Genomic DNA, 24,381 nt, shown 5'->3' on the forward strand with positions numbered 1-24,381 from the left:
GAGGCTGAGAGCTGGAGGATCACAGTTTGAGTCCAGTCCAGGCATACATGTGAGGCCCCTTCTCTACCAATAGCTGGGCTCTGTGGTGCGTGCCTGTCATTCTAGCTATGACAGAAAGCCTAAAATGAATGGACTGTGGTCCAGATTTGCATTCAGGGAGGAAGGGCAACTCTACCTAAAAAACACCCCCCCCCCCAAAAAAAAAAAATCCCATGCAGGAAGGGCCATGAGACTCTTGTCTCCAACTAAACACCAGAAAGTCAGAAGTGTCTCTTGAGCAAAAGAGCTCAGGGACAGCATTCAGGCCCCGAGTTCAAGCCCCATGACTGACAGAAAATAAAATAAAAGCAGAATGAGATTTGTAAGCCATCCTTTTTAGACTCAAGCAAATGCTAAGTTCTTGGATATTAAGGAGACAGTAAGTTTTTGGATGTATAATTTTGACAAACAACTCTCCCCCACATACACATTCACACATATTTAACAACTCCAAACACTTAAACAAAAGACAAAACTGAGAGATGCCTTATTTTTAACTTTATTTTTATTGGTGACACTATTACAGGTAGAACAACTACAACCATATTAACGAACCAAAAGCCTGTGCACAGAGACAAGATGAAAATACGTCAAGATGTTAACCACAGTCTTTGGATGATGAAAATATGGCGAGTTTCTCTTCTACGTTGCCACAGCTTCAAGGTTTCTATAATGAACAGATACTGCATATATAATGAGATATATGATAATAGAAGCAAACTACCCAAACACTATGATAAAGGCCACTCAGAGAAACCGAAGTAATACAGCAAAGAGCAATTCCACAATAACCACACAGCTAGCTCTTGGTTTTTCCCTAGATCTCTTCCCATCTTTCATGCTTATGCATCCTATCACAGATCAAGGTGGTAACTCTAACTGTTGGGATCACGAGTGGATTTCTTTCTATTTTACTGAATTGCCCAGTTTTCTATGAGTGTGTATTAAATTTGTAATGGAAAAATACATACATAAAGCTTATTACCAAAAGATCAAAGATTAGAAATTTGGAACAAAATTAACCATAATCCCACGACACAATTTTAATTATTTTCCACATTTCTTTTCATTTAGACTTTATGTAGACATATTTAACACTGTTCTAGTCACAAGGTTGTGCACTGATACAAGATGGAGGAAATACAATGACCTTAACAGTAGCTTTTGGGTGTTGGGAAATATGGATCATTTTTTTTCTTTCCTAAATTTGCTCTATTTTCCAATTGCCCCTCCAGGTACATATGATGATTCTTGAAATAGTGACATTCATAATTAACACTGTTACCAGGACATTATTTTAAAGGAGAAAATAATCAAGATGAAAGTATTTAGTCATAATTCCACAAGAGTAATTTAACAGGTATCTTGAATACACATTTTGACACAGTTATAATCATAAACAGGTGCACAGAGACAAGGATAAGATATTGAAGAGTATATCTCTCTTTGGATGGTGGGGGTATGGATAGTTTTTCCTCCACTTTACTGTGTTTTCCAAGTGATTTATAATGAGTTCAAATCATGTTCACAATGGAAATAGGACCATTAACTTGGTAATAACACTACCATGAGAGAACATTCAAGAAAGTTAAGAAAATAATGCTTGACTATTTGCCTACAACACAATAGCTTTTGACTATAAGCATACCTTTTTAAACAGTTATAACTGTAGTATAAATATAATTTTGTGTCCTGCTTTCTCCACTTACTATTCTGTAAATATATTTCCATCCATACATAACTCTTTGTGATTATCACTCAAACAGCTGCAAGAGTTGAAGGATACACTTACTGACTCATTCTTCTGCCATTTGGCATTGATACCCTTCCTACACTTCCACTTAAAGTTGAAACGGACACCCTAACTTCTTGGCAAGTATTTTTCTCAAAGCCAGCCATCATGAGCCCCCAAATTCATCCCAATGCAGTGCACCCACTGCCCCTTGCTTTTCCTGGCTGTCAGTTCCAACCTTGTGTCTTTCTATGCAGATGACCTTCAACTTCTTGCAAACTGCCCAGGACACTGCTCAATTCGTTCTCGCCACCCTGGCCCTCCAGCCCACTCCTTCCCCTTCCAGGCCTGGGGCGTGTGTGAGGACCTCCCTCTTTGGCGTTCTTGCTCCTGGAGCTCAGCTCTCCCACCTCCCTGGACTCTGGCATTCCCTCAGCCTCACACTTGCTGCACGCCTCTACCTGCGGATCTGGAAGAGGAAGAGCCAGACGCATCTCCCTAGCAGGTGTCATCCTTGTCAGACGATGTGTGTTCACGTCTGCACTCTTCATCTACAGATCTCTCTTTTCTTTTTTTTTTTAAGTTTTTAAGTTTTTAATTTTTTTTTCCCCAGCCAACTCAAGGCCAAAAATTTTTCTTTATCTAGCCATTATGCGAGGGGAGAAGAAGCAAAGGAGCAGAGGAGGACATGGGGACACCCCAAGCTCTGAGGCCAATTTGTGATTAAGAGGAAAAATCAGGCGGGACAGCACGACATTACATTGACAGCTCAGAAATGCGCAGGAAGGCCGAAAGAGAAGGATCGATGGTAACAAAACAAATTAAGGCTGCTGGGGAACCTGAGTCCATAACATGAAAGCTTGGGTTAACTAGAAAGAAAGCTTTTTTTTGTGTGTTTTTCCTTTTTTTAAAATTTTTTTAAAATGCAAGTTAGACACAGGGTTACAGACTCAGACAAGTAAAGAACAGGAGAACTAAGTTAGTAATAGAAAAGTCTCTAGAGGTTAGCCCCTGGGCACCCAGGGGCAAGCTGACTTGTGGCAGCATGGAATGAAGCCACCAGGGGCTGAAGCCACCAGGCTGGCGGGGAGCCGCTCCTGGGGGGTCAGCTCCGCAGGCACTGCTGTGATCTAGCCATGGTTACAACCCATTCTTTAAAGGCAGCGATAGAACATTTACAAGGAAAAGCCTCAATTCACTACTCAATACACACTGAATTGGTTAAAAACAAAAACAACAACAAACACTTGTAAAAACCCAACAATAATATTTTTGCGTGAGAACCACAGCAAGGTACATACAATGTGGCTACAGGTGGCCTGGGTAACGAAGGCCGTCTGTGCATTGGAAATGCACACGGCACCGGGTTTCAGGTACAAGTTCAGGTGCAGACAACACGGCTGCTGGAGGAAGCTGAAGTCACTTCTCTCTCAGTGAAGAGACTCTAAATCTCCCGTGTCTACACCACACAAGACAATTAAAGAGTTAAGGAATCAAACACAGTCAATACTCAAAAAGATAAACTAGTGGGGTTCAGTTCAAGCACAGTAAATTTTTTTCAGGATCTAAGACACTTACAAATATATTCTAATTTGTTGCTCTCTTCCTCCTCCAAAAAAGAAAAAAAAAATCAGAGAACCAGGAAAGGTACCTCTGCCCAGTAAACTGTGACCGTTTATCACATTAAATCCAAATAAATGTGATCCCCATTTGGCTACGGTTTGCTCATTTATATACATGGCAGGAAATGTCCCTCCGGGGACAAGAGTGACAGTCCGGCTCCTCAGGTAGAGGGTGAGGTTGAGCTATGTAGGTGCCACCTCTCCCCCAGCTGCGGCGGGCAGCAGGAAGCAGCTAGGACGGAAGGAGGCTTCACAGTACAGTCTGGGTTGTCTATGCTAAGTCAGGTGTACACATCCTAAGGTTGTTTCTTCTTGGTGCTTGAGTAGGTTCTGTTCTCTGTGGTTTGGCACGGTCCAGTTCTGGGTGAGAGGCTTGGCACCTTTCTGCTCAGCCGGTGTGGGTGTTCTGGTGTCTGGCAAGGGACAGCAGGTCATTGAAGAGCTGGCCGCAGACGTCACAGCTGAAGTACTGGTGGTCGGCCTGGTGGGCTGCGCTGGGGCCGGCGCCCTCGCCTGGGGCATCAGCGGGCTCGGGCAGGACCAGGCTGGCGTGGGCTCGCAGGTGCTCCCCGAAGGCCGCCAAGGACGAGAAGGTCTCGGTGCACTCCTGGCAGTTGTAGTAGGGCTCCTCCACCTGGATCTCCTCCTCGACCTCCTCCTCAGGGTCTTCTATTCCTGCCCCATCAGGCTCGTCGGCATCCCCCTCCGGCTCCTCCGCTCTTTCTTCTGGGTCTTCGATGCCGGCACCATCTGGCTCGTCGGCATCCCCATAGGGGTACTCGGCCTCTCCATTGGGCTGCTCCGCCTCCCCATCTGCCTCTGCCGCCTCTCCCACCGGCCCTTCTGCTTCTCCATCTGGCTCAGCGGCCTCCACCTCCGGCTCCGCGGCCTCTACCTCTGGCTCAGCCGCCTCCACCTCCGGCTCTGCAGCTTCTACGTTTGACCCCTGGATGCACAGGACTTCTCGTGGGATGAGGACGTTGACTTCAACCTCCTGGGCGGTGGCGGCTTCTTCTTCTTCCTCCTCCTCCTCTTCCTCTTCTTCCTCATCGGGGTCAAACATGGTGTGCTTGGTGAGGATGGTGTCATGCATGAAGGCCTGCCCACAGTCCCGGCACTCATAGAAGGGCCCGGGGCGTCGGAGGGGCTCGGTGAGGAACGAGGCATGGGTGAAGGAAGCCCCGTACTCGTAGGGCTCATCCTTGTGGACCTTGGTGTGGTGGTCCCCCAGCTGCTTGGCGGTAAAGAAGCATTCTCCACAGATGGTGCATTCGAAGAGCTTCTCCTCGGCCTCGCTGCCCTGGAACTCGGTGAGGGCCAGGGTCTGGATGAAGATCTCCTCAGCCACCTCCGTCTGCTCCAGGTACTCATCATCCCTGTGGTGCCGCATGTGCTCGTTGAGGGCTGAGCTGTGGATGAAGCCTTGCCCGCACTGGAGGCATCGGATGGCCGCCCCAGCCACAGCAGGATTCCTCTCGGCCGCTCGGTTCCTCCTCGGCTTCACTGGCAAGAGGCAAATAAAACCATCGTCACATCCCTTCATGGAATACAACTGGTCTTGCTCATGGACTCTCTGATGCTCAAACAGGAAGGAGCTATGGATAAAGGACTCGCCACACTTGGAGCACTCAAAGAGCTGCTCTCCACCGCACTCTTTCTGGTACTCACTGAGGGAATGCATGTGGACATCGGAGTACGCGTATTCTCGGCCGTCGACCAGGCACTTCCTGCTGTGGATGTCCTGATGGCTGGTGAGGTCTGTGAGGTACACGAAGCCCAGTCCACACTCCTGGCATTCGTAGATGGTGTCTTCGGGATCGTCCTTCTGCTCATCAGAACTCGACACCTGACTGATAGTATCCTCACCTGTCTCCTGATCCTGGCTCTCCTGATCGTCCATCTCCTGACCTTGGCTTTCCTGACCTTCCATCTCCTGACCCTGGCTCTCCTCACTGTTGATCTCCTGATCACAGGTGTCTTCGCCATGGGTCTCCTGATACTGACTCTCCTGACCCTGGAACTCCTGACCATCCATGGCCTGACCGTGGATCTCCTGACCATCCAACTCCTGACCCTGGATCTCCTGACCATCCACCGCCTGACCCTGGGTCTCCTGACCATCTATCTTCTGACCTTGGATCTCCTGACCATCCATCTCCTGACCCTCGGTCTCCTGACCATCCATCTCCTGACCCTGGGTCTCCTGAACATCCATCTTCTGATCCTGGATCTCCTGACCATCCATCTTCTGATCCTGGGTCTCCTGACTATCCATCTCCTGATCCTGGATCTCTTGACCATCCATCTTCTGATCCTGGGTCCCCTGACCATCCATCTCCTGACCCTGGGTCTCTTGAACATCCATCTTCTGATCCTGGATCTCTTGACCATCCATCTTCTGATCCTGGGTCTCTTCGCTGTGGGTCTCCTGACCCTCCATCTTCTGATCCTGGGTCTGACCTTGGGTTTCCTCAATGTGGGTTTCTTCCCCAGGAGTCTTCTCTTGGGTGCAGTTTTCCTCTTGCTCAGGGAGGCTGTTGTCAGTAGCAGATTTGTTGGGTTTGTCACGTACTTGTTCTTCAGCATACTGCTCTTGGGTATAACTTGTCTGAGGACCAGTAGGGGCCATGCTGTAATTGACAGATTGCTCGTAGTGCCCACTTCCAGAGGGCTTTTCTCTGTCATGAATCTTCTGGTGCTCAATGAGGTCGGAGCTACGAGCAAAGGTCTCGCCACACTCCTGGCATTCATACAGCTTCTCCCTAGGGCGAACTATAGGCAGCTCACCAAAAGGTAGGGAATGACTGACAGTGGCCTCATTGGCCCTCTGCTCAAGGTACTTCTTCTTGGCACGAGCCTTCTGGTGACCACGGACACTAGTGGTGGGGACTGAAAAGACACCATCTTGTTTAAATTCAGCAGCTCTGTCTCCAGCAAGGCTTCTTCTAGGCTCTGCATAGGATGTGCTTGGCATGATGGCATCCTTGTAATCATTGTTATCCCCATCATAAGGGCTCTCTCTGGCAGGAATCTTCCGGCGCTTGTTGTGAAGGTCTGAGAGGTAAGTGGAGGACTCTCCCTTCTCATCACTGCCAGCTTCTTTGTTAACGTAGTAACGTTTCAGAGATTTGGGAATAGCCAGGCTACGAGTAATGGACGCCAGGTATTCCTTTCCTGCAGAGAAATTTCCTCCAAAACGGGCTCTCATGTGGTTGGGGACCTCTGAGCTCTGCATAGCAGGCCCTGTAGGCACTTTGGGTTTGCTGAACCCGGCTGCACCCTGACTTTTCTGAGCCTCCACAGGGCCTGAGCAGTGACTATCAGACTTCTCACAGAACTTCCCCTCGTAGGCATTTTCCATTGTGGGAGGTGTCTGGGCTTCATCAGGGTTAGAACTGATGGTGAAGGCCTTTTCATCTTCCTCATCCTCAGGTGGTCTTGTGATGGTGTGACTCTTCTGAGATTCAGTGAAGGGCATGCTATGCATAGCAGACTTCTCATATCCACGGCCATCGAAGAAGTTCTTCCGAGAATGAATTTTCTGATGCTCACTGAGGTCTGCACTTTGCATGAAGGGATCCCGGCCATCTTTAACATCAAAGAACTTCTCCTTAGCGTAAGTTTTCTGACGCCTTTTAAGGGAGGGGCTAGGCATAAAGGCTCCCTCACATCCCTGGCCCTTGTTTTCAAATGGGTTTCCCCTGGCATGGATTTTGAGGTGCTCTTTCAGAGAGGAGCTATGGAGGAAGGAGTCCCCACACACCTTGCACTCGTAGATCTTGTTTTTGCCATACATTTTCTGAAATTCTCTCAGGGCTGCACTGGGCACGAAGGCTGCCCTGCGCTCAGGCTCATGGTCATACTCATTGGCCTTGTCTTCACCGCAGCTCATTCCCTCATGGATCTTCTGGTGCTCAACGAGGGCAGAACTGTGAAGGAAGGTTTCCTTACACACACGGCACTCGTAAAATTTCTCTTTGCCATACATCTTCTGAAGCTCACTGAAGGTCGGGCTGGGCATGGGAGCCTCCTCACTGTCCTGGTCCTTACACTCGGCCAGGTACTCTCTGGCATGAATTCTGCGGTGCTCTGCGAGGGCAGCACTCTTACTGAAGACTTCCCCACACTCTTTGCACTCAAAGCGTTTCCCTCCACTCTGACGGCCTGGATCCTCACTGGGAGTTGAGTTGTCAGCAAAGGACTCGCCATACTCATAGAGATTCTCCCTGGTATGCATGATCTGGTGTTCCACGAACTCTGATATGACGGTGAAGGACCTCCCACACTCATCACACACATAGGCTGTCGCCCCCAGATCACCTGGCTGCGGCTCAGAAGAGGAAGCTGAGCCCAGGCTGCTTGTGCTGGTGCTGGAAGCCCTCCTCATCTCACTGCCACACTCAAAAGGCTTCTTCCTGGCACTGCCCTTATGCTCATGAGCCAAACCCTTCGCATCTGTGTCAAAATGATAGCGCCTTTTCCTTTCCAGAACCCTCCTTCTAGAGACAAGGTTAGAGTTGAACCTGAAGCCTCCTCTAAATGCACTCCCCTCATAACCCCTCTGAGGGAGCATTGGCTCCCTCCGGTTTAATGAGACATCTCTCCAGTGGTCGCCTGACACTCTGGGGAGCCTCTGTAGCCGATCACTCGGCTCCCGGGCTCTTCCGGATCTGGAGCCACGGGACACATCCTTGATGAATTTCTCCATGATCACTCCATGAGAAGATTCGTCTTCACAGATTCCCCGACGATGACTTGGCTTTTTGGCTTCAGGCATAATTTTCAGACCTGGAAAGAAACCCCAAATGTAAATATGCCCTAGACCTCCATACTTGTACATGATGACAGTGGACTTGTCTTGGAAATGTAGGAATGTCAGGTGTGAACGCGCTGTATGTGTCTCAAGGCCTCAGGGCGCCTCTGTGGGACACCCTGGGCACTTACCTCGGCTGGTGCTTGGGTAGGCACTTCGCTTGGTTCTGGAGGAGTGGCCTTGTGTCATGTGGGAGTGGCGGTCATCTTCAGCAAGCTGTACCCCTGCTCACAAGAACAATACAATAGTTCAAATTTGACTGTAGGATGGACTCGTGCTTGTCCTTCTCTGATCTTTCTCTGAGGCATTAAATAGGAAGTGGCATTCTTTGGATGCCTTTCATGTCCCATTTTCCCACTATCTGTTCTTTATTCCATTCCACTCTGCATTTTAATCCTTTCCCTTAATGATACATTCAATTCCAACAAAGTCCCCAGAAATCTACGTACTGAGGGCATCTCCTTTAGTCTTCTCCTTCAGCTACCTCTTTTTCAATGGCCTCTATGGTATTCCTATTTTCTTCTTCTTTTTTTCCCTTTCTTTTTATTTTTTTAATGTTTCTGAGACAAGGTTTCAATATGGACTTGGGTTGGCCTCAAACTTACAGTCTTCCTGTCTCAGCCCCATGAATACTGAAATTATAGAAATATGCCACTATGCAAGCTGCTGCGTCCTTCTCCTGCTCCTTTTCCTAACCCCCTCCTTCTCTTCTTCCCCCATATTCCTTATCTACCTTAGCACGAGAGCCCTACCTGGCCCCAACCATAGCCCTGCACACCCAAGTGCTTGTTCCAATGGGGCTAGATACCTTCTGGAAGAGTCTACACAGAACAAAAGATCCCATCCTAAATGTGCTTTAAAAATCTCTGCTTTCCTTACTCTAAAAAATGTATCAACTCTGTGGCTATAGCTATTTGCCTCTTTCACCTAGACTCAGAGATGATGTATTCATCAACCAAAGCCAGACAGGTTTCTTAAAAAAAAAAAAAAATAACAACCTGATCACCTAGGCATTTTAGTATCTGTAAAGTCTGGTGCATTAATAACATGGACTCGTCCTGCCACCACCTGGGACAAAGGGACAATGTGCTCCTGTAGCTGGGACACCAGTGCCTGCAAGCAGCGGAGCGGCCACTCACCCAGTGACAGCAGCTTCCTGTAGTTCTCCATGTTGTCGTGGATCGGGTTCTGAGACTTCCTGTCCTCGTGGGCCTCCATGACACTCCGGTATGACTCAGCATCCTGCAACAGCAAACACAGAGCTCTCAATGAGCGTCTGTCCCATGGACGGCCAGAAAAACAAGGATGGCGACAGGGGCTACATACATGAAGTCATAGAGGAAGTGCTCACGGTAGTGGGGTCTGAGTGATCCAAGTGTGACTAGGGGCCTACGTTGTACCTACCTTGGTGCTACACTCTGAGGCAGATCCCAAAGACGCATGACACATATTCCTTGCCCTCATGCAGCTTATAATTTGGTTGGAGAGAAAACACTCATGAAACAATTAGAGAACAGTAAACAGTAAATTGGGGTACAGATAATCAATGGGTTTTGTGGAAGGACAGTTCAGGGTGGTCCTGAGCAGGGAGCAAAGGCTTTGACAAGGGCTCCGGGCGGCAGGTGAGGGTTCCGTGTGCATGGAAGGGGACTGGCAGGAAAGCGTGAGCAGGCCAAGTACGGACATGCGTGGGGCACTCATGGAGCAGAGTCGTGCCAGGCAGGTGTCTGGTCCATCCCGTTCCTCCACTCCACAGCATGGCCAAATGGAGGTTTCCAGTGCGAGGCCTTCCACGAGGCATGGGATAACTGCATGCATCATAGACTTTCATTTTACAGCTGCCAATTCTGTCTTAATAGGTATTTCTCCAAAGAGATTTAAAAGTCCCCTGCATGGATCAGAAGACCATTTACTGTGGCCGGGGGCTGCACAGGAACTGCACTGCTCTGTGGAGGTGCAGCTCCAGGGAGGCTGGCCCTGAGGTGTGAAGGAATACTAGAAGAGGGAGATGCTGCGTGGGGTCCACAGTGTGGAGCTGGAGAGAACCACAGGCTCCGGGGAGGACTGCGCCACGTGCGAGCGGACACAGCCTTAGACACAGCAGTCTTGCAGGCCCTCAGGTTCCTCACTGTGAAATGGAGGGAGAGCGCCTATGCACCTTGCAATACTGCTGTGAGGGGTTTCTGCAATGTGGCGTGTTTGATTAAACATTTAGAAGAGGGATGGAAAGAAAATTCGTTTGTTCTGATGCTTGATTTTCTATCATTTCACTACCAGGAAGAGGCATGGACACCACAGCAACATGGAGGATGCAAAATGAAGGATGGGCTCTGCAAAGTCCAAGGCACATCTGCCTAAGAAAGAGCTCAGGCCACCTGTGTAATCAGGGGCCTCATTTGCGGGACCACTCATGCCTAGACCTTGACAGCGGACAAAACTGAGGCAGAGAAATGAAGCAGAGCTTCAGGAAACCTTTATCATGGTTACAAAAGAAATTACACAGTTCTGGAGACACGGCAGAACTAGCACACTGCCCTTCCTAAGGCTGGCTTGTTTTCTCAGGTGCCCATGTCCCTCACCACACAGCAAGGCTTCTTGAGGGCAGGAATTCTGTCCTAGTCCTAGTCAAGTCTGGGAATGGACCTTGGCCCTTGCTTAACACGGAAGCAAGTATGTGCCTAGAAGGGCCTGGGGTGGCTGGGGAAGCCAGGGCTCGAGGCTTGGAGGGTGGCAGAAGACACGTCCACGCCTTAGGAAGGGCGAGGATCTAGAGCACCACCATCCCTGGGGCCCAGAGTCCAATGGCAGATGGGTTATTTCTCATACTTATCTAGTTGCCTGATTTGAATAAAAATTAATGTGTACTACTTTCTCAACTACCTTGCTCCTATAAAACAAAAAGGGTGTTCTAATGTAAAGTTAGCCGGTGGCAGTGGCAGTCCTGAGGCTGCTGCTTACGCTGTCTGTCATCCACAATGGCACCTTGAGGCCGTGAGCTGCAAGTGAGGCTGACTAGAGGAGAGGCTGAGAATGCTACCATGGGCCTGACCTGTACACAAATCCTACACGTACCCACAATGAAGCAGGCTAACAGAGGAGAGAACTGTTGGCCGTACACCTTTAAAACAATGTGTGCCACCTGCTGTTCCTGCCTCTACCTCAGTCAGCAGAACCAGTGGCTCCCAGACTCTTCACACACTGTCAAGAGGTTTAAAAACAAAACTAGACAAAGTCTACATATACCGCCTACCAGACCCCACGGTGCCTCCAGTCATCTCCCACTTCTTCCCCTCTGGGCAGCTGACTAGTTTTCACAGTTCCTGCATCCAGGCCTTTGCCTGACCTCTCCCTGGTCCTTGGAGGTCCCTCATGCACCTCCCTGATCCTTGGGGGTCTGAGCTGCCCTTCCCTGATCCCCAGGGGGTCCCTCACTGTACCTCCCTGGTCCTCAGGGGTCACTTGCTGTATCTTCCTGCTCCCCGGGGGTCTCTAGCTGTATCTCCATAATCCTCAGGGGTCCCTAGCTGCGACTCCCTGGTCCTCGGGGGTCCCGAGCTGCATCTCCATGGTCGTTGGGGGTCCCTAGCTGCATCTCCCTGGTCCCTGGGGGTCCCTCGCTGCTTCTCCCTGGTCCTCGGGGGTCCCTCGCTGTACCTCCCTGGTCCTCGGGGGTCCCTAGCTGCCTCTCTCTGATCTTCAGGGGTCCCTCGCAGCCTCTCCCTGGTCCCTGAGGGTTACTTGCTGCATCTCCCTAGTCCCTGGGGATTCCTCACTGCAGCCTCCAGTGGAGTCACTCCACACTCCTCCCCCCGCCCCCCAGGTCAAGTCTCCTGCCTCTAAGATTTGTTCCTTCCATCCAAACCAGTCCTTGAGTTCTTGTTAGTGTTCTATGCTGTGTCCAGGACACCACACTGAACAGTCACACACAGCTCTGCATGGCAGCTGTTCCTACACCTGGAAAACTGTGGCAGGGATCCCATCTTGGGCTCTTCTCAGGGCCTTCCCATGTTCTGCTGAGGGGCAGGCACTTTGCTGAAGAGGAGGAAGGCTGCAGTCCTAGGCTCTCCTTTCACACTTCCTCAATATCTAGCTCAAATCCCTTCACCAACCTATTGACCAATGACTACACAGCCATTAACACAGTGTGCCTCTATGTGCTGGGCAGCATAGTAGGCACTGTGTGTGTATGTGTGCGTGCATGTGTGTGTGTGCATGTGTGTGCATGTGAATCTCACCAAGTCTCACAAGGGCCTAGAAGCAGTCACCACACTCATTTTACAGATGAGGAAACTAAGGTTTGGCATAGCTGGTAAGCAGCCCAGGCCTAGACAGTAGCAGGTGGCAGAGCCAGGTTTGAGCCCGGTTCTCTTCAGCTCCACAGTCTTTCCTCTCTGGCCAGGCTGCTCTGCAAGGCATACCTTTCTCGGCTCTGCGTTCTGTGTCACCCTGCTCCCCAGCTACCAAGTGCCACATGCTTGGGGGCATGGGGAGACAGGCTGCAGAGACCCGGCCACTGACCACCTGTGGGAAGGGACCTAGGTGCCCCATGGGGCTGAGCGGGGGCTCCCGGCCACAAGTGGGCCTCTAGGGGGCAGATGAACACATGTCTGGAGAAATGAAGAGAGCCTTCTGGAAAGGGAGGAACCTGAGCATACCTGGGATCGAGACTCATAATCCATGGAGACCCTGTCTTCCTCTCTTTCCATTTGGTAACTTGCCCTCGCCATCACAGGCAGGGAAAGGTCACGCTGAGGCAGCCCTGGGAAGACAAGAGGCATCTGTCACGAGCAGTGGAGGCCCAGGCTGGTCAGCAGGGCTTGGGTTTGGCGGGTGTGGATAGCAGGAATCTGGGTGTTCCTGCATGGAGGTAAGGCCTTGGCTTCTGGTTCCTCATCTCAGAGCCGAGTGGGGTCATACCTGACCTTCTTGGGTCCAGCATAGCACCCACCAGCCTCGCTCCCTACCAGCCTTGCTCCCCACCCCCCCCCCCCCCCAGTAACTGGGCCTATTTATTGGTTTTCTCACCAGGGACCAGAGGCGCAGCCTGGGAGAGTCACCCGGGCACCATGAATATCACTAGATGGGAGTCTTCAAGGCCTTCTCTTCATCATAATTTTAGGATGCCCCACTGCCTAATTAAGAAAAATGTGGAGCACACAGCAGCACAGGGGAGCTGGTATCTATGGCACAAACTGCCAAGATGGCACCACTGAGGATTAAGAAGTTAGATCCTTGGACTAAACTTTGAGGACCTGGAACACTGTCTGGATTGAGCAGTAAAGACTTCTCCCCCCGAATCTGTGTACACAGCACAGGTGCTGTGTCATAGAGGTGCAGTGCACAGGACGCACTGAGGGCACAAGCCATGGACTTACTGCTCCTGGGGCTCCTGCTGTATGACCAACGGTCTCGAGGCTCCACTTCCCTGCTTCTGCCTCTGCGGTCCCAGTCCTGGTCGCGGTCCCGCTCCCGCTCCCGCTCCCACTCCCGGTCCCGGTCACCTAGTGGGGGGTCAGATTGCCCAGTGGTTAGTGGGGTGCATTGACACAGCTGGTTGTACTCTCCTCCAGAAGGGGGCACCAGCCTTACTCCTTTTTTGGGAAGATGGATCTAAATCTGAGGGCCATACTCTCCCCTGCTCAGACTTGAAGCCTATTCTCTTTGCTGCCCCTCCCTGCCCCCCCCCCCGTCTGTTCTCCCAGTTCATAAGGGTCAAGTCCAAATCTGGAGAGGGATCTGAGGCCCTCTATGTCTGCCTCAGGCTGCTGACCATAAAGTGCACATTATTCTATTGCAAAGAACCAGACCCAAGGAAGGGAAACATGTGTCCTTCTCTGGGACATCCCATGGAAGTTCCTTCCACAAACAGTCCCAGGAAACTGGGGCATACCCTGAAGCAGAGGCCAGCAGCTATAAACACCTGACTGTGTGAAAGCACGCATCTACCAGTGTCTATTGTGACATAAAACGTGGCCTTTCACTTATTTTCCCCTCAGACCTCTGGGATGCCGTCCATGGAGAGTTGTTCACATAGGGGCCGCCCCAGGTCGCACTTGGAGATGGCCCTGTGGTGGGGTGTCCTGGGGTGGGGTGTGCTGGGGCAGGTGACTGGCCTACTCACTGCTGAAGGAAGGGACCGGTCGGACTGGAGGGGTTCCTCCTCGGTTCCACCTCATGTCTTCGTCACTGTTGGTGTCGTCTGAGGAGAGCAGACAGCAGCTTAATGCTGCATCCTCTCCACTCTGCCCTCAGTCCAGTTTCCCTCCCTCCCCAACTCCTCCCTTCACAGGGAGATGGGACCTTGTTTCTCTGCTCCAAGCCCACCACTCTGGCCACCGAAGAGAACATGGCTGCCACCATCCAGGTTCTCTACCAATTCCACTCCTTTCAAGGTAAACGTCTCTTTTCTTTCTGCTCAAGTGTAGTTCTCAGTCAGGGACAGTCTGTCCCTCAGGGGCCTTTTGGACACATTGTGAGACATACATGGGGCCATTTGAGACCTATTTAGAGACCATGTCCAGTGGGAGGAAGGCCCTGCCTGAGTCTTCACATCCTGCAATATGCAGGATGTCCCCGCCCCTCATCACAATGGAGCCAGCTTAGCCCAGGTCGGCCATGTGCAGGACCACGGTGCCCTGGTGAGTGCACTCTGTTAGTGGAGTATCTCACCTTCGCGCTGGTACATCCTGTAATTCTCCAGCAGGGCAACCAGCTCCTCACAGCTGTCTGGCTGTCTAGCTCGTACCCAAGGCTTGAGCTTTTCCGGAATGATAGTCAGGTACTGCTCAAGGACCAGGAGCTCAACGATCTCCTCCTTGGTGTGAATCTCTGGCTGCAACCAATTGAGGCAGAATTTTCTGAGTATGACCAGGGTCCTCTGAGGACCAACAAAATCCATATAGGGTAAGTTCCGAAACCTCTGATGAGACAATTCACAGGCTGCAGGGCCTTCTAGGACAGCATCCGGCTCATTGGTCATGTCACTGTCTAGCTCATAGAGATTGGGGGCCCAATACTTCTCAGGTTTGGTGTTAGGCAAGTGATTTGGAGGCAGCATTTCTCTAAGTAAGGTCCTCACTGGAGGAACCAAACATGAGTCAACAGGAAAAGACGCGGCAGCCTGTGACAGTCAGTACTCAGGGACCTGTGGATCGTAAGGAGATACACACATGTCCCACAGGTTGAGGACTGGCCTGGCCCAGCCCGGGCTGCCCACAGACTCTGGGATAAGAGGCTTCCCATTACACACACACACACACACACACACACACACACACACACACACACCTCAAGGATGGCCTCTGCACAGAGGGCTACACAGACCACACAAACCTGGGCTGGGGTACTCTGCCAGTACACTGAAGGCTGCCTAGGAAATCTGCAGAAGGGGTACGATGGCACCCACATTCTGTTTAGAACCGTGATGCTTCAGTAAGCTAAGGAACTTCATGGCTTCCCTGCCCAGCGTAAAGAACGTGGAACATGTTCCACTACTAAAAGTGGATGCAAGGCTTTTTGCAGCTAAAAGAGAAGGAAAGCCATGGAGAGTGCGAGCGAGTCCTGCCATTTATTCCATTGACACACTACTGGAAAGCAGAATCCAGATGCAAAGGATGGACAGCCATGAGTGCTGTGACCTCAAAGGTCCTCTTTTCTCCTGGCAGGACCATTCCTTCAGACTTGTGCAGTGTCTTGGCCCCGCCCCTAGGCTGTGATTGCAATTAAAATGCAATCAACTGAAAATTCAGCTCCTCCTCTGCACTGGTCCACTGAGCAGTATTGAGCAAGCACTGAGCAGTACAAGGGGCTGATGGCCACCAGGTGGGAAGTAAAGCACAGCCTCATCTTCACTGCCCTGGCCTGTTCAGGCTTACGGGGAGGCTGGAAGCCCCTCCCAAGGGTCTATTTATTTGGGGTTATTTGTTGAACTCAACAGTAATAGCAGGGCTGGGGATATGGCCTAGTGGCAAGAGTGCCTGCCTCATATACATGAGGCCCTGGGTTCGATTCCCCAGCACCACATATACAGAAAATGGCCAGAAGTGGCACTGTGGCTCATGTGGCGGAGTGCTAGCCTTGAGCAAAAGGAAGCCAGGGACAGTGCTCAGGCCCTGAGTCCAAGACCCAGGACTGGCAAAAACAAACAAACAAACAAACAAACAGTAATAGCAGCAGGGAGTTTCCCTACTGCTGCACTCCCCAGTGTTCATGTCTATCACCAAGCAGGACATTCACCCTGATGAGGCATACTACAAACTAGGTTCAAATGTCCACAGACCGTATCAGTGTTTGCCAGCAGCAGGATAGGTTGTTTCTGGGGAAACAGAATACTTTGGGCTCACCTTTGTTACCCCCAGGAAATTACCTTTCCTATTGAAATTCCACAGGAATATTCTGGGGCACAAAATTACCTCCACCTGCTCCCCTTTGTGCCTGAACCCCTCATCTCTCAGGGCTTCCACTGTGTGTGGGGGGGGAACTGTGACAGGGCTGGAACAGTGCAGCACGCAGCAGAGAATAGAAGCAGCATTTTAAACGAGGATGTGGTCAATGTCATGAGCAGAGACCTCCACCCAGGAGGAAGACAGTTGGGTGTGAACCCTCAGATCCTGCTCTGTGGCCTCCACACTCCAGAGTGTGCTCTGACCCTCCTGTCTGGCAGAGATGCCCTCAGGTGTACAGTCACCTGTCTGGGAATAGAATCTTTCCTGGAACGTCAGACCAAATGGCTACCCTCAGGAACCAATTCAAAACTCAGGCACCACAATTCACAATAGCTAAAATATGGAAACAACCCAGATGCCCCTCCACAGACGAATGGATCCAAAAAATATGGTACTTATACACAATGGAATACTACATAGCGATTAGGAATGGTGAAATATTGTTATTTGCAGGGAAATGGTCGGAACTCGAACAAATAATGTTGAGTGAGACAAGCCTAGAACACAGAAAACAAAGGGGCATGATCTCCCTGATATATGACTGTTAACAAAGGGAGACGGAGAGACAGTAGAGACCAAGTCTGTGAATACTGTATATGTTCTTGAAACATTGTATATTGCATATATGTCAACCTGACCTAGACAAGGGATAGAAAAACAGGTTGTAAGATATCATAAGAAATGTACACACTGCCCTACTATGTAACTGCACCCTCACCCTCTTTGCACATCACCTTGTAAAAAAATTTATGTCCAATTAATAAAAAAATAAATAAATAAATAAATAAATAAATAAATAAAAACTCAGGCACCTGCAAACGTTTTAAAGAAAGAGATACACGCACTAAGAAAAAAATGGAAGAAATATAAAAAGAATGTTAAAGAATCATCTCCCACATGTCCAGGACTGAGGACAGTGGTGGGGTCTGGCCTTACCCATCTTCAGAAAAAGCCATTTCCATGCCACATGACCAACCCAGAACTGAGGAAGAAGGTTTCCAGTTCTCTTTATCAAAGTAGAGTAATTTTATTTATTTATTTTTTGGCCAGTCCTGGGCCTTGGACTCAGGGCCTGAGCACTGTCCCTGGCTTCTTCCCGCTCAAGGCTAGCACTCTGCCACTTGAGCCACAGCGCCGCTTCTGGCCGTTTTCCATATATGTGGTGCTGGGGAATCGAACCCAGGGCCTCGTGTATCCGAGGCAGGCACTCTTGCCACTAGGCTATATCCCCAGCCCAAAGTAGAGTAATTTTAAAACTCAAAACAAAGGTAACACTAATAATTCATGGACCAAATTTATTCATGAAGGCAGAAATGAATGCTTTTACTGACTCTACTGGGATTTGAACTCAGGTCTTTACTAAGTTCTATCAATTAAGCCATGCCTCTGGTCCTATAAAGGAAAGTCTTAAGGCTGATATTATTGGACATTATTCAATGGAGTTCTAGCCAAGTTGGGGAAAGGAAGAGATAAGAGTATCTCTCTCTTATAAGATTTATATGTCCTCATAGACATGCATTTCACTCTCTAATAGGCATGTGTTTGAAGCATTTGGTGAAAACTGATCTATGATCTTCAAAAGTCAGATAGAAAATCAGCACATGTTAAAAGAAAATAGTATAGGGGCTGGGAAGATGGCCAAGTGGTAGAGTGCTTGCCTTGCATACATGAAGTCCTGGGTTCGATTCCTCAGCACCATATATATAGAAAAAGCCGGACGTGGCACTGTGGCTCAAGTGGTAGAGTGCTAGCTTTGAGCAAAAAGAAGCCAGGGACAGTAGTGCTCAGGCCCTGAGTTCAAGCCCCAGACTGGCAAAGAAAGAAAGGAAATAGTATAGGAAGATAAAAATACCTCAGGGAAGAAATCTAAAACACTGACATAATTTAAGGATTAACTTCCCAAATAAACTAAGAATGAAGTATTTCCATGTTATAAAAAGCCTCCCAGGCTGGGGATATGGCCTAGTGGCAAGAGCGCTTGCCTCTTATACTTGAAGCCCTGGGTTCGATTCCCCAGCACCACATATACATAAATGGCCAGAAGTGGCGCTGTGACTCAAGTGGCAGAGTGCTAGCCTTGAGCAAAGAGAAGCCAGGGACAGTGCTCAGGCCCTGAGTCCAAGGCCCAGGACTGGCAAAAAAAAAAAAAAAAAAAAAAAAAGAATTATAAAAAAAAAAAGCCTCCCAGTGTCCATATTCCATGTAGTGGACACTGAGGGCAGAGGTTATACCCTCACTCCTAGAGGGCCAAAGTCTGGCTGGGTATCAACACCTCCCAGGAGACTGAATAAATAAAAGATCTGGACTATTTTTCTCACTTCCCATGTGACTCACTGGATCAGTCAACAAACATGCACCGGAGTAGATCTGACGTTTCCCTCCTCAGCACACTCTACTTCACCCAGTGTGGTGACCCCAAGCCAAACCATCATCTCTCGCTGAGCCCCAGGGTGCCCTCCCTGTACCCATCGGGCCGCTTGCCTCCTGTATCTTGCAGCCAGATGATCTTTTCAAAACTCACATGTGACTGTCATGTTGCTTTTACCACAAACAAACTTTTCATATCATCAATTTGAGGGCGTTTCACAATGAATAAAGAAACATACCTTTCCTCGTCTCAGTCAGATGTCACCAAGCTCTTCCCATGGCTCTTCTTTCTGCATCCCTCAGGAACATATCCACCCCCCTGTTCCCTTACAATCACCATTCACAAGTGTTCAGGGCTTACCTCCAAGGTCCCCAAATACTTTGGGGCAGTCTTAGGTGGCCTCTCCAAGATTAAGTTAGCTGCCCCTACCAAAAACTCTTTCAAAGGCATCACACAATTGTGTTTTCTGCACGATATCTGCCCCTAAGATGGTGTGCATTCGAAAATACTTCCTTTCCCATGGGGGACTATGTTCCCAATACCTGGCACAAACTATGCACTTGGTCAATACCAGCAGATCAGCTGAACATCTCAATGCTTCTTAAATCACCCAATAAGCGAAAAAGAGAGGGCTGAGGGTATCTGAGTTAGAAGAGATGTGGGACACTAGCAAGGGTAGAGTGCAGCCAAGAAGTCTCTCTCTAGTGAACACTTGGTCACCAGGCAGGTCAGTGTGATCGTAGCACCTATGGTGCTCTTGCAGCCATCTGCAACAGGTATTCAGTAAGGCAGTGTTAAAGCAAAAAAGGGCAGTGGTTGCTCTAAAGGTGGTGTGGCACTGTGAGAAGTGTAGGCAACTCACCTGGACCCAGCCACCTAGCGTTGGGACAAAGTCCCTCCTCCTCTTGCCAGTCGGTCTCCAAGAAGGGTGAAGATCAGGAAGGGTGAGATCAATATCAAGAAGGGGAAAAGTCAAGGTCAAAAAGGTTGAAGATCAAGAAGGCAGAGCTGTGGAAGGAAAGGAGAATGTGAGGCACCAGCCAGGCTTGTTGTGGTCACCACACTCCTCCGGCTCATCTCCATCTCCTGAACAAAGGTCAAAGGAGACTGGAAAGAGCTGCTTCCCCCTCAAGATGGAGGGGGGCTGTGGGCACTGCTCCCCAAGGGCCATGCTAGACACAGGACCGGAAGCCTTTTCATTACAGGAGCTGTACTTTAGTGACTGTCGACATTCTCCCAGTGGACTGTTCAAATCCCACTAACCTCAGAGCACATGGTCAGCCCACTGGAGGTTCTTGGGGGACATAGTCTAATAATTATGACTCTTTTTTTCAGGGGTCAGGTGAATGCATTTGGGGAAGGTTAAGTAGTTTGTGTATTTAGGAAGTTTGGACCCATCTTGATGCTCCATAGACATCAACCGCTGTCATCGCTATTGTCTGTCATTCGCAAGTGTATACTTTAGTTAGCACTATGTAGGAAGTGCGGCTCCTGTGCATTACTTTCCACGCCTCAAAAAATTGAAAAGGGGCTTAAATTTTCCCTTAGCAGAGACACGACTAGGGGTCCCCACTTGCAGCTAGGCCTCTCCCGCTCCCCTTCCCCCTCCCTAGCCCCAAGCCCCTCGGCTTCTTTCTGCAGCTCTGCAGCCCTCTAGTGGTTCAGCACATACGGATCTCCGCCCAGGCCTGGGCGGGGCCCGCAGCTCAGAGCCACACCCCCTCCCCTAGACTGAAGCTGCATCTTCCCGCCCCTTTCTCTAGATGACAGCTGAATCCTCCCGCCCCTCCCCAAGACTGAAGCAGCATGCTCCCGCCCCCTTCCCTAGACTGACAGCAGCTGCATCCTCCCGCCCCTTCCCCTAGACTGATGGCTTCATTCTCCCGCCTCCTCCCCTAGACTGAAGCTAAATCCTCCCGCCCCTTCCCTAGACTGAAGCTGAATTCTCCCGCCCCCTTCCCTATCCTCCCGCCCCCTTCCTAGACTGACAGCTGAATCCTCCCGCCCCCTCCCCTAGACTAACAGCAGCTGAATCCTCCCGCCTCTTCCCCTAGACTGACAGCTGCACCCACCCTCCCATCCCTCCTCTAGACTGATGGCTTCATTCTCCCGCCTCCTCCCCTAGACTGAAGCTGCATCCTCCCGACCCCTTCCCTGGACTGACAGCAGCGTCCTCCCGCCCCCTCTTAGAGTGACAGCTGCGCCCTCGACTCCCTCCCCCAGGTGAGTGGCACACGGTCAAACTCAGCCTTCTCCCAGTGTCCAGCCCCCGCCCCTCCCAGGGTCTTCCTAGGGATCCAGTTCCCACAGTGTAGGATTTTAGGTAAAATTTCTAACGTTGCCATGTCCTCTAGATCACGAAGACCACAAGTCTTAAGTCCTCAGCACAGCTCCTGAATTCTCCCTTAAGTCTCTTAGCTCTGTGAATCTGGACCCGACCCCTTGCTCGAGCCCCTTCATCCCAGATCTTTGAATCTGGAGCCGCACAGATTGGACCCCAACTTGCTGTGGGATCCCGAGTTGCACATATAGGGTCAATTCCCCAAACCTATAACCCCCACCACCAAACAGTCTGTCCTGGGGGCGGCGCCCCTCGTGAAGGCGGGGCGCCAGCAGCCACGTTTACAGGGCGGCAATATGGCGGCGGCACCCTGGCTGCCGCCGACCCCCCACCCCTACCCCAGGACAACCAGCAGGCCCACCAGCCACCAATGGCGGCCTCGCCTCGCCCTCCAGCCTCAGCTGCCGCACTCCACACTCAAGGACTCAGCCCAGGTCTCAGCGCTAGCCGAACCTCCCTGCCCTGGCAGCCTGTCACTCCACGTGGCAACTGCGGGTGGCCAGCAAAGCTAGCGCTAGGATGCACTGGGCCAGCCCCACCCCCAGCCCGCCCTCTATCGAGTCTACAGGTTGAATTTCAATTGCACCCCCAGCAAAGATGGCGCTGGGTGGGCGGGGCTTGTGAGCCTACCGCTCACCATAAGTAAGCCCCGCCCCCAGGCCGGCCCTTCTGTAGGCACTGTCATTCATAGAGTTCTGTTCAGTAAAGATGGTGCCAGCGTGGGCGGAGCTCGTGGGCCTCTCACTCAACATAAGGGCGGCCCCGGCCCCGCCCCTCTGAAGGCCCTGTCATTCATTCATATTGCTCCGTACAACAAAGATGGCGCCAGGGTGGGCGGGGCTTGTGAGCCTATGGCTCAACATCAGGAAGACCCGCCCCCCTTCCCCCCCTGCCTCCCTGTAGGCACTGTCATTCATATGGCCCCGCCCCTCTGTGGACACTGTCATTCAAACAGTTCCTTACGAAGAACTGCAAAGATGGCGCTAGGGTGGGTGGGGCTTATGGTCCTATCGCTAAACATTAAGGGAGACCCGCCCCCCAGGCCTGCCCCTCTGTAGGCACTGTCATTCATATAGTTCCGTACCGGGAACAGCAAAGATGAAACCGGGTGGGCGGGGCTCGAGGCCTATCCCTCAGAATGGGAGCCCCACCCTCTCACCATCCCTTAGAGCTACCATTCAGTTATCATCTGAGCTGTACGTCACTTCTCTTCCACTACCCCCCCACCCCCGTGCAAAGATGTCACTAAGGTAGGCGGGGCTCTGGCCCGTTCACTCAGATGGCAGCTTCTCCACTGTCATTCGTGATTGCCTCTGTGCAGTGTACGTCAGGTGGCCTCTGGGGCCAGCACTGACTGCATGGCCAGGGTGGGTGGGACTCAGCGCCTGCTGGCCTCGGATGGGAGCCCCGCCCTCCTCCTGCCCATCCAGCCCTACAGTCATTCACCGCCAGAGCGCCCAGGGTGGGCGGGCCCTGCTGCTGCTCCTCCTGTCACTCTTGGAGCCCCCTATTCAGCCCTCCCCCGCCTCTCGTCCCCGGCCTGGAACACGTCTCAGCTACTCCCAGTCTAGCACCCTACCAAATGCATTCAGATGCACTATATGGCTCAAGAGATAGACAATGGCAGGGTAAGGTCTTGTAGCCAGGGACTTCACAACCTGAATAACCATTTACAGACGAGAATGCCGTGGCAGCCGTTTTTGCAGCTGAGGGGCCTCCGCGGAACCATGCTCAGCTCCATCAGAAGCCGCAAATGACAATCCGTGAGGCCCTTCTGCTGCCTGGCCAGCAAAGAAAGAACGCAGGGGGCAGCATCACACAACATCCTCTTGCTGCCATGGCTACAGGCAACTAAAGCGCCAGCCAGCCCGGGCCGCACCTGTGCCGCAAGCGCCACCAATATGGCGCTGGGCAGGCGGTACCTGATGAGACCGCCCCTGGCTGTCAGCGCCGCAGTCACACGGTCTGGCCCCGCCCACGGATAGCCAATCAGGGCAGCGCCTGCGCACAACCTCATGGCTACCGGCCAAGAGCCGCAGACTGGGCGGAGCTTGACGAACAGCCCTGGCCCTACCCCTTCCCACGGACAGCCAATCAGGGCGGTTCCTGCACAGCAGCCCTGTGGCTGCCAGCCAAGTGCTGTAGACTGGGCGGAGTTTGACAGACAGCCCTGGCCCGGCCCCACTGCAGCCTCGGCCCCACCCACCGCCACTGCGGCAAAAACAGCTCCGCCCCCAGAGGTGGCGCTGAGGCGCAGGGGCGGGCGATGGGGTTCTGGCCAGTATGACACCCTTAGGGCCAGGATACTGCATCCCCACCACCCCCAGGCCCTGCCGAGGGGAGGGGGCAGCTTTGGGAGGGCGCCGTAGGGATGCACCTGGGTGACAGTACCCTCGGGGACAGCGCCTAGTGTCCGGCTACCTGGACTCGTGGTGATGGGAAACCCAGCCGTCCAGCGGCCGCCCCGTCCCGCCCACACCAGGACAGGGGAAAGGAGGAGGCCCACAGGGGGCGATACCCCGACATTGGGGGGGAGAGGACACGGGGCAACGCGGCAATGAGGCCACGACATACTGACACGGGAGAGGGAGGACACGGGGCTCTCCGCGGCAAGGTGGCCGCGACATTCTGGCACGGGAGAGGGAGGACATGGGTCTCCGCGGCAGTGAAGCCGCGACAACCCCATATGGGGCCTCATCTCACCGCTCTGGCCTCGCTTGGCTGCATCCCTGCGGCAACGCGGCCGCGTAGCGCCCCGGTGTGTGGTGTGTGTGCCGTGCGGTCGCCCCAGCCCCGCAGCGCACGCCCGGGACCCTGCCGCGCACAGCGGGCAGAGACCGAGGGCAAGCGCCGGCCGGCGGGCGGGCAGCCGACTCACCTCCCCGCGGCACGCTGCCGTCTAGTGCAGCCGCACCGCACCAGGCGCCCGGCGGCGCCACCAGCTCAGGGTGGACATCGTCGTCCGGTCCGCGTTCCCGCCTCGTCCCTGTCCTCCTGCGGCTCCGGCCTCGTCCTCCCCGTG

At 51.8% G+C, this 24,381-nt stretch overlaps 1 protein-coding gene across 4 annotated transcripts; it reads right to left on the reverse strand.

Annotated features, from left to right (window-relative positions):
• Positions 1-531: 531 nt before the first annotated feature.
• On the reverse strand, positions 532-24,381 carry Peg3 (paternally expressed 3). Of its 4 annotated transcripts, XM_048329297.1 has the most exons (9): positions 24,238-24,381; positions 19,881-20,026; positions 14,876-15,038; positions 14,328-14,405; positions 13,582-13,707; positions 12,862-12,965; positions 9,346-9,448; positions 8,338-8,430; positions 532-8,181 (listed from the first exon to the last, which is right to left on the reverse strand). In XM_048329297.1, exons 3-9 carry the CDS (start codon positions 14,889-14,891, stop codon positions 3,782-3,784), a joined length of 4,920 nt encoding a protein of 1,639 aa, XP_048185254.1. In that variant the 5' UTR covers positions 14,892-15,038; positions 19,881-20,026; positions 24,238-24,381; the 3' UTR covers positions 532-3,781. The 4 variants fall into 4 exon arrangements, with proteins under 4 accessions (XP_048185254.1, XP_048185253.1, XP_048185251.1 ...); XM_048329296.1 differs by lacking the exons at positions 19,881-20,026; positions 24,238-24,381 and having other exon boundaries at positions 532-4,896; positions 5,062-8,181; positions 14,876-15,263; XM_048329294.1 differs by lacking the exons at positions 19,881-20,026; positions 24,238-24,381 and having other exon boundaries at positions 14,876-15,263.

This window comes from Perognathus longimembris, chromosome 20 (assembly GCF_023159225.1).
Source record: "Perognathus longimembris pacificus isolate PPM17 chromosome 20, ASM2315922v1, whole genome shotgun sequence".
Lineage (NCBI taxonomy): Eukaryota > Metazoa > Chordata > Mammalia > Rodentia > Heteromyidae > Perognathus > Perognathus longimembris.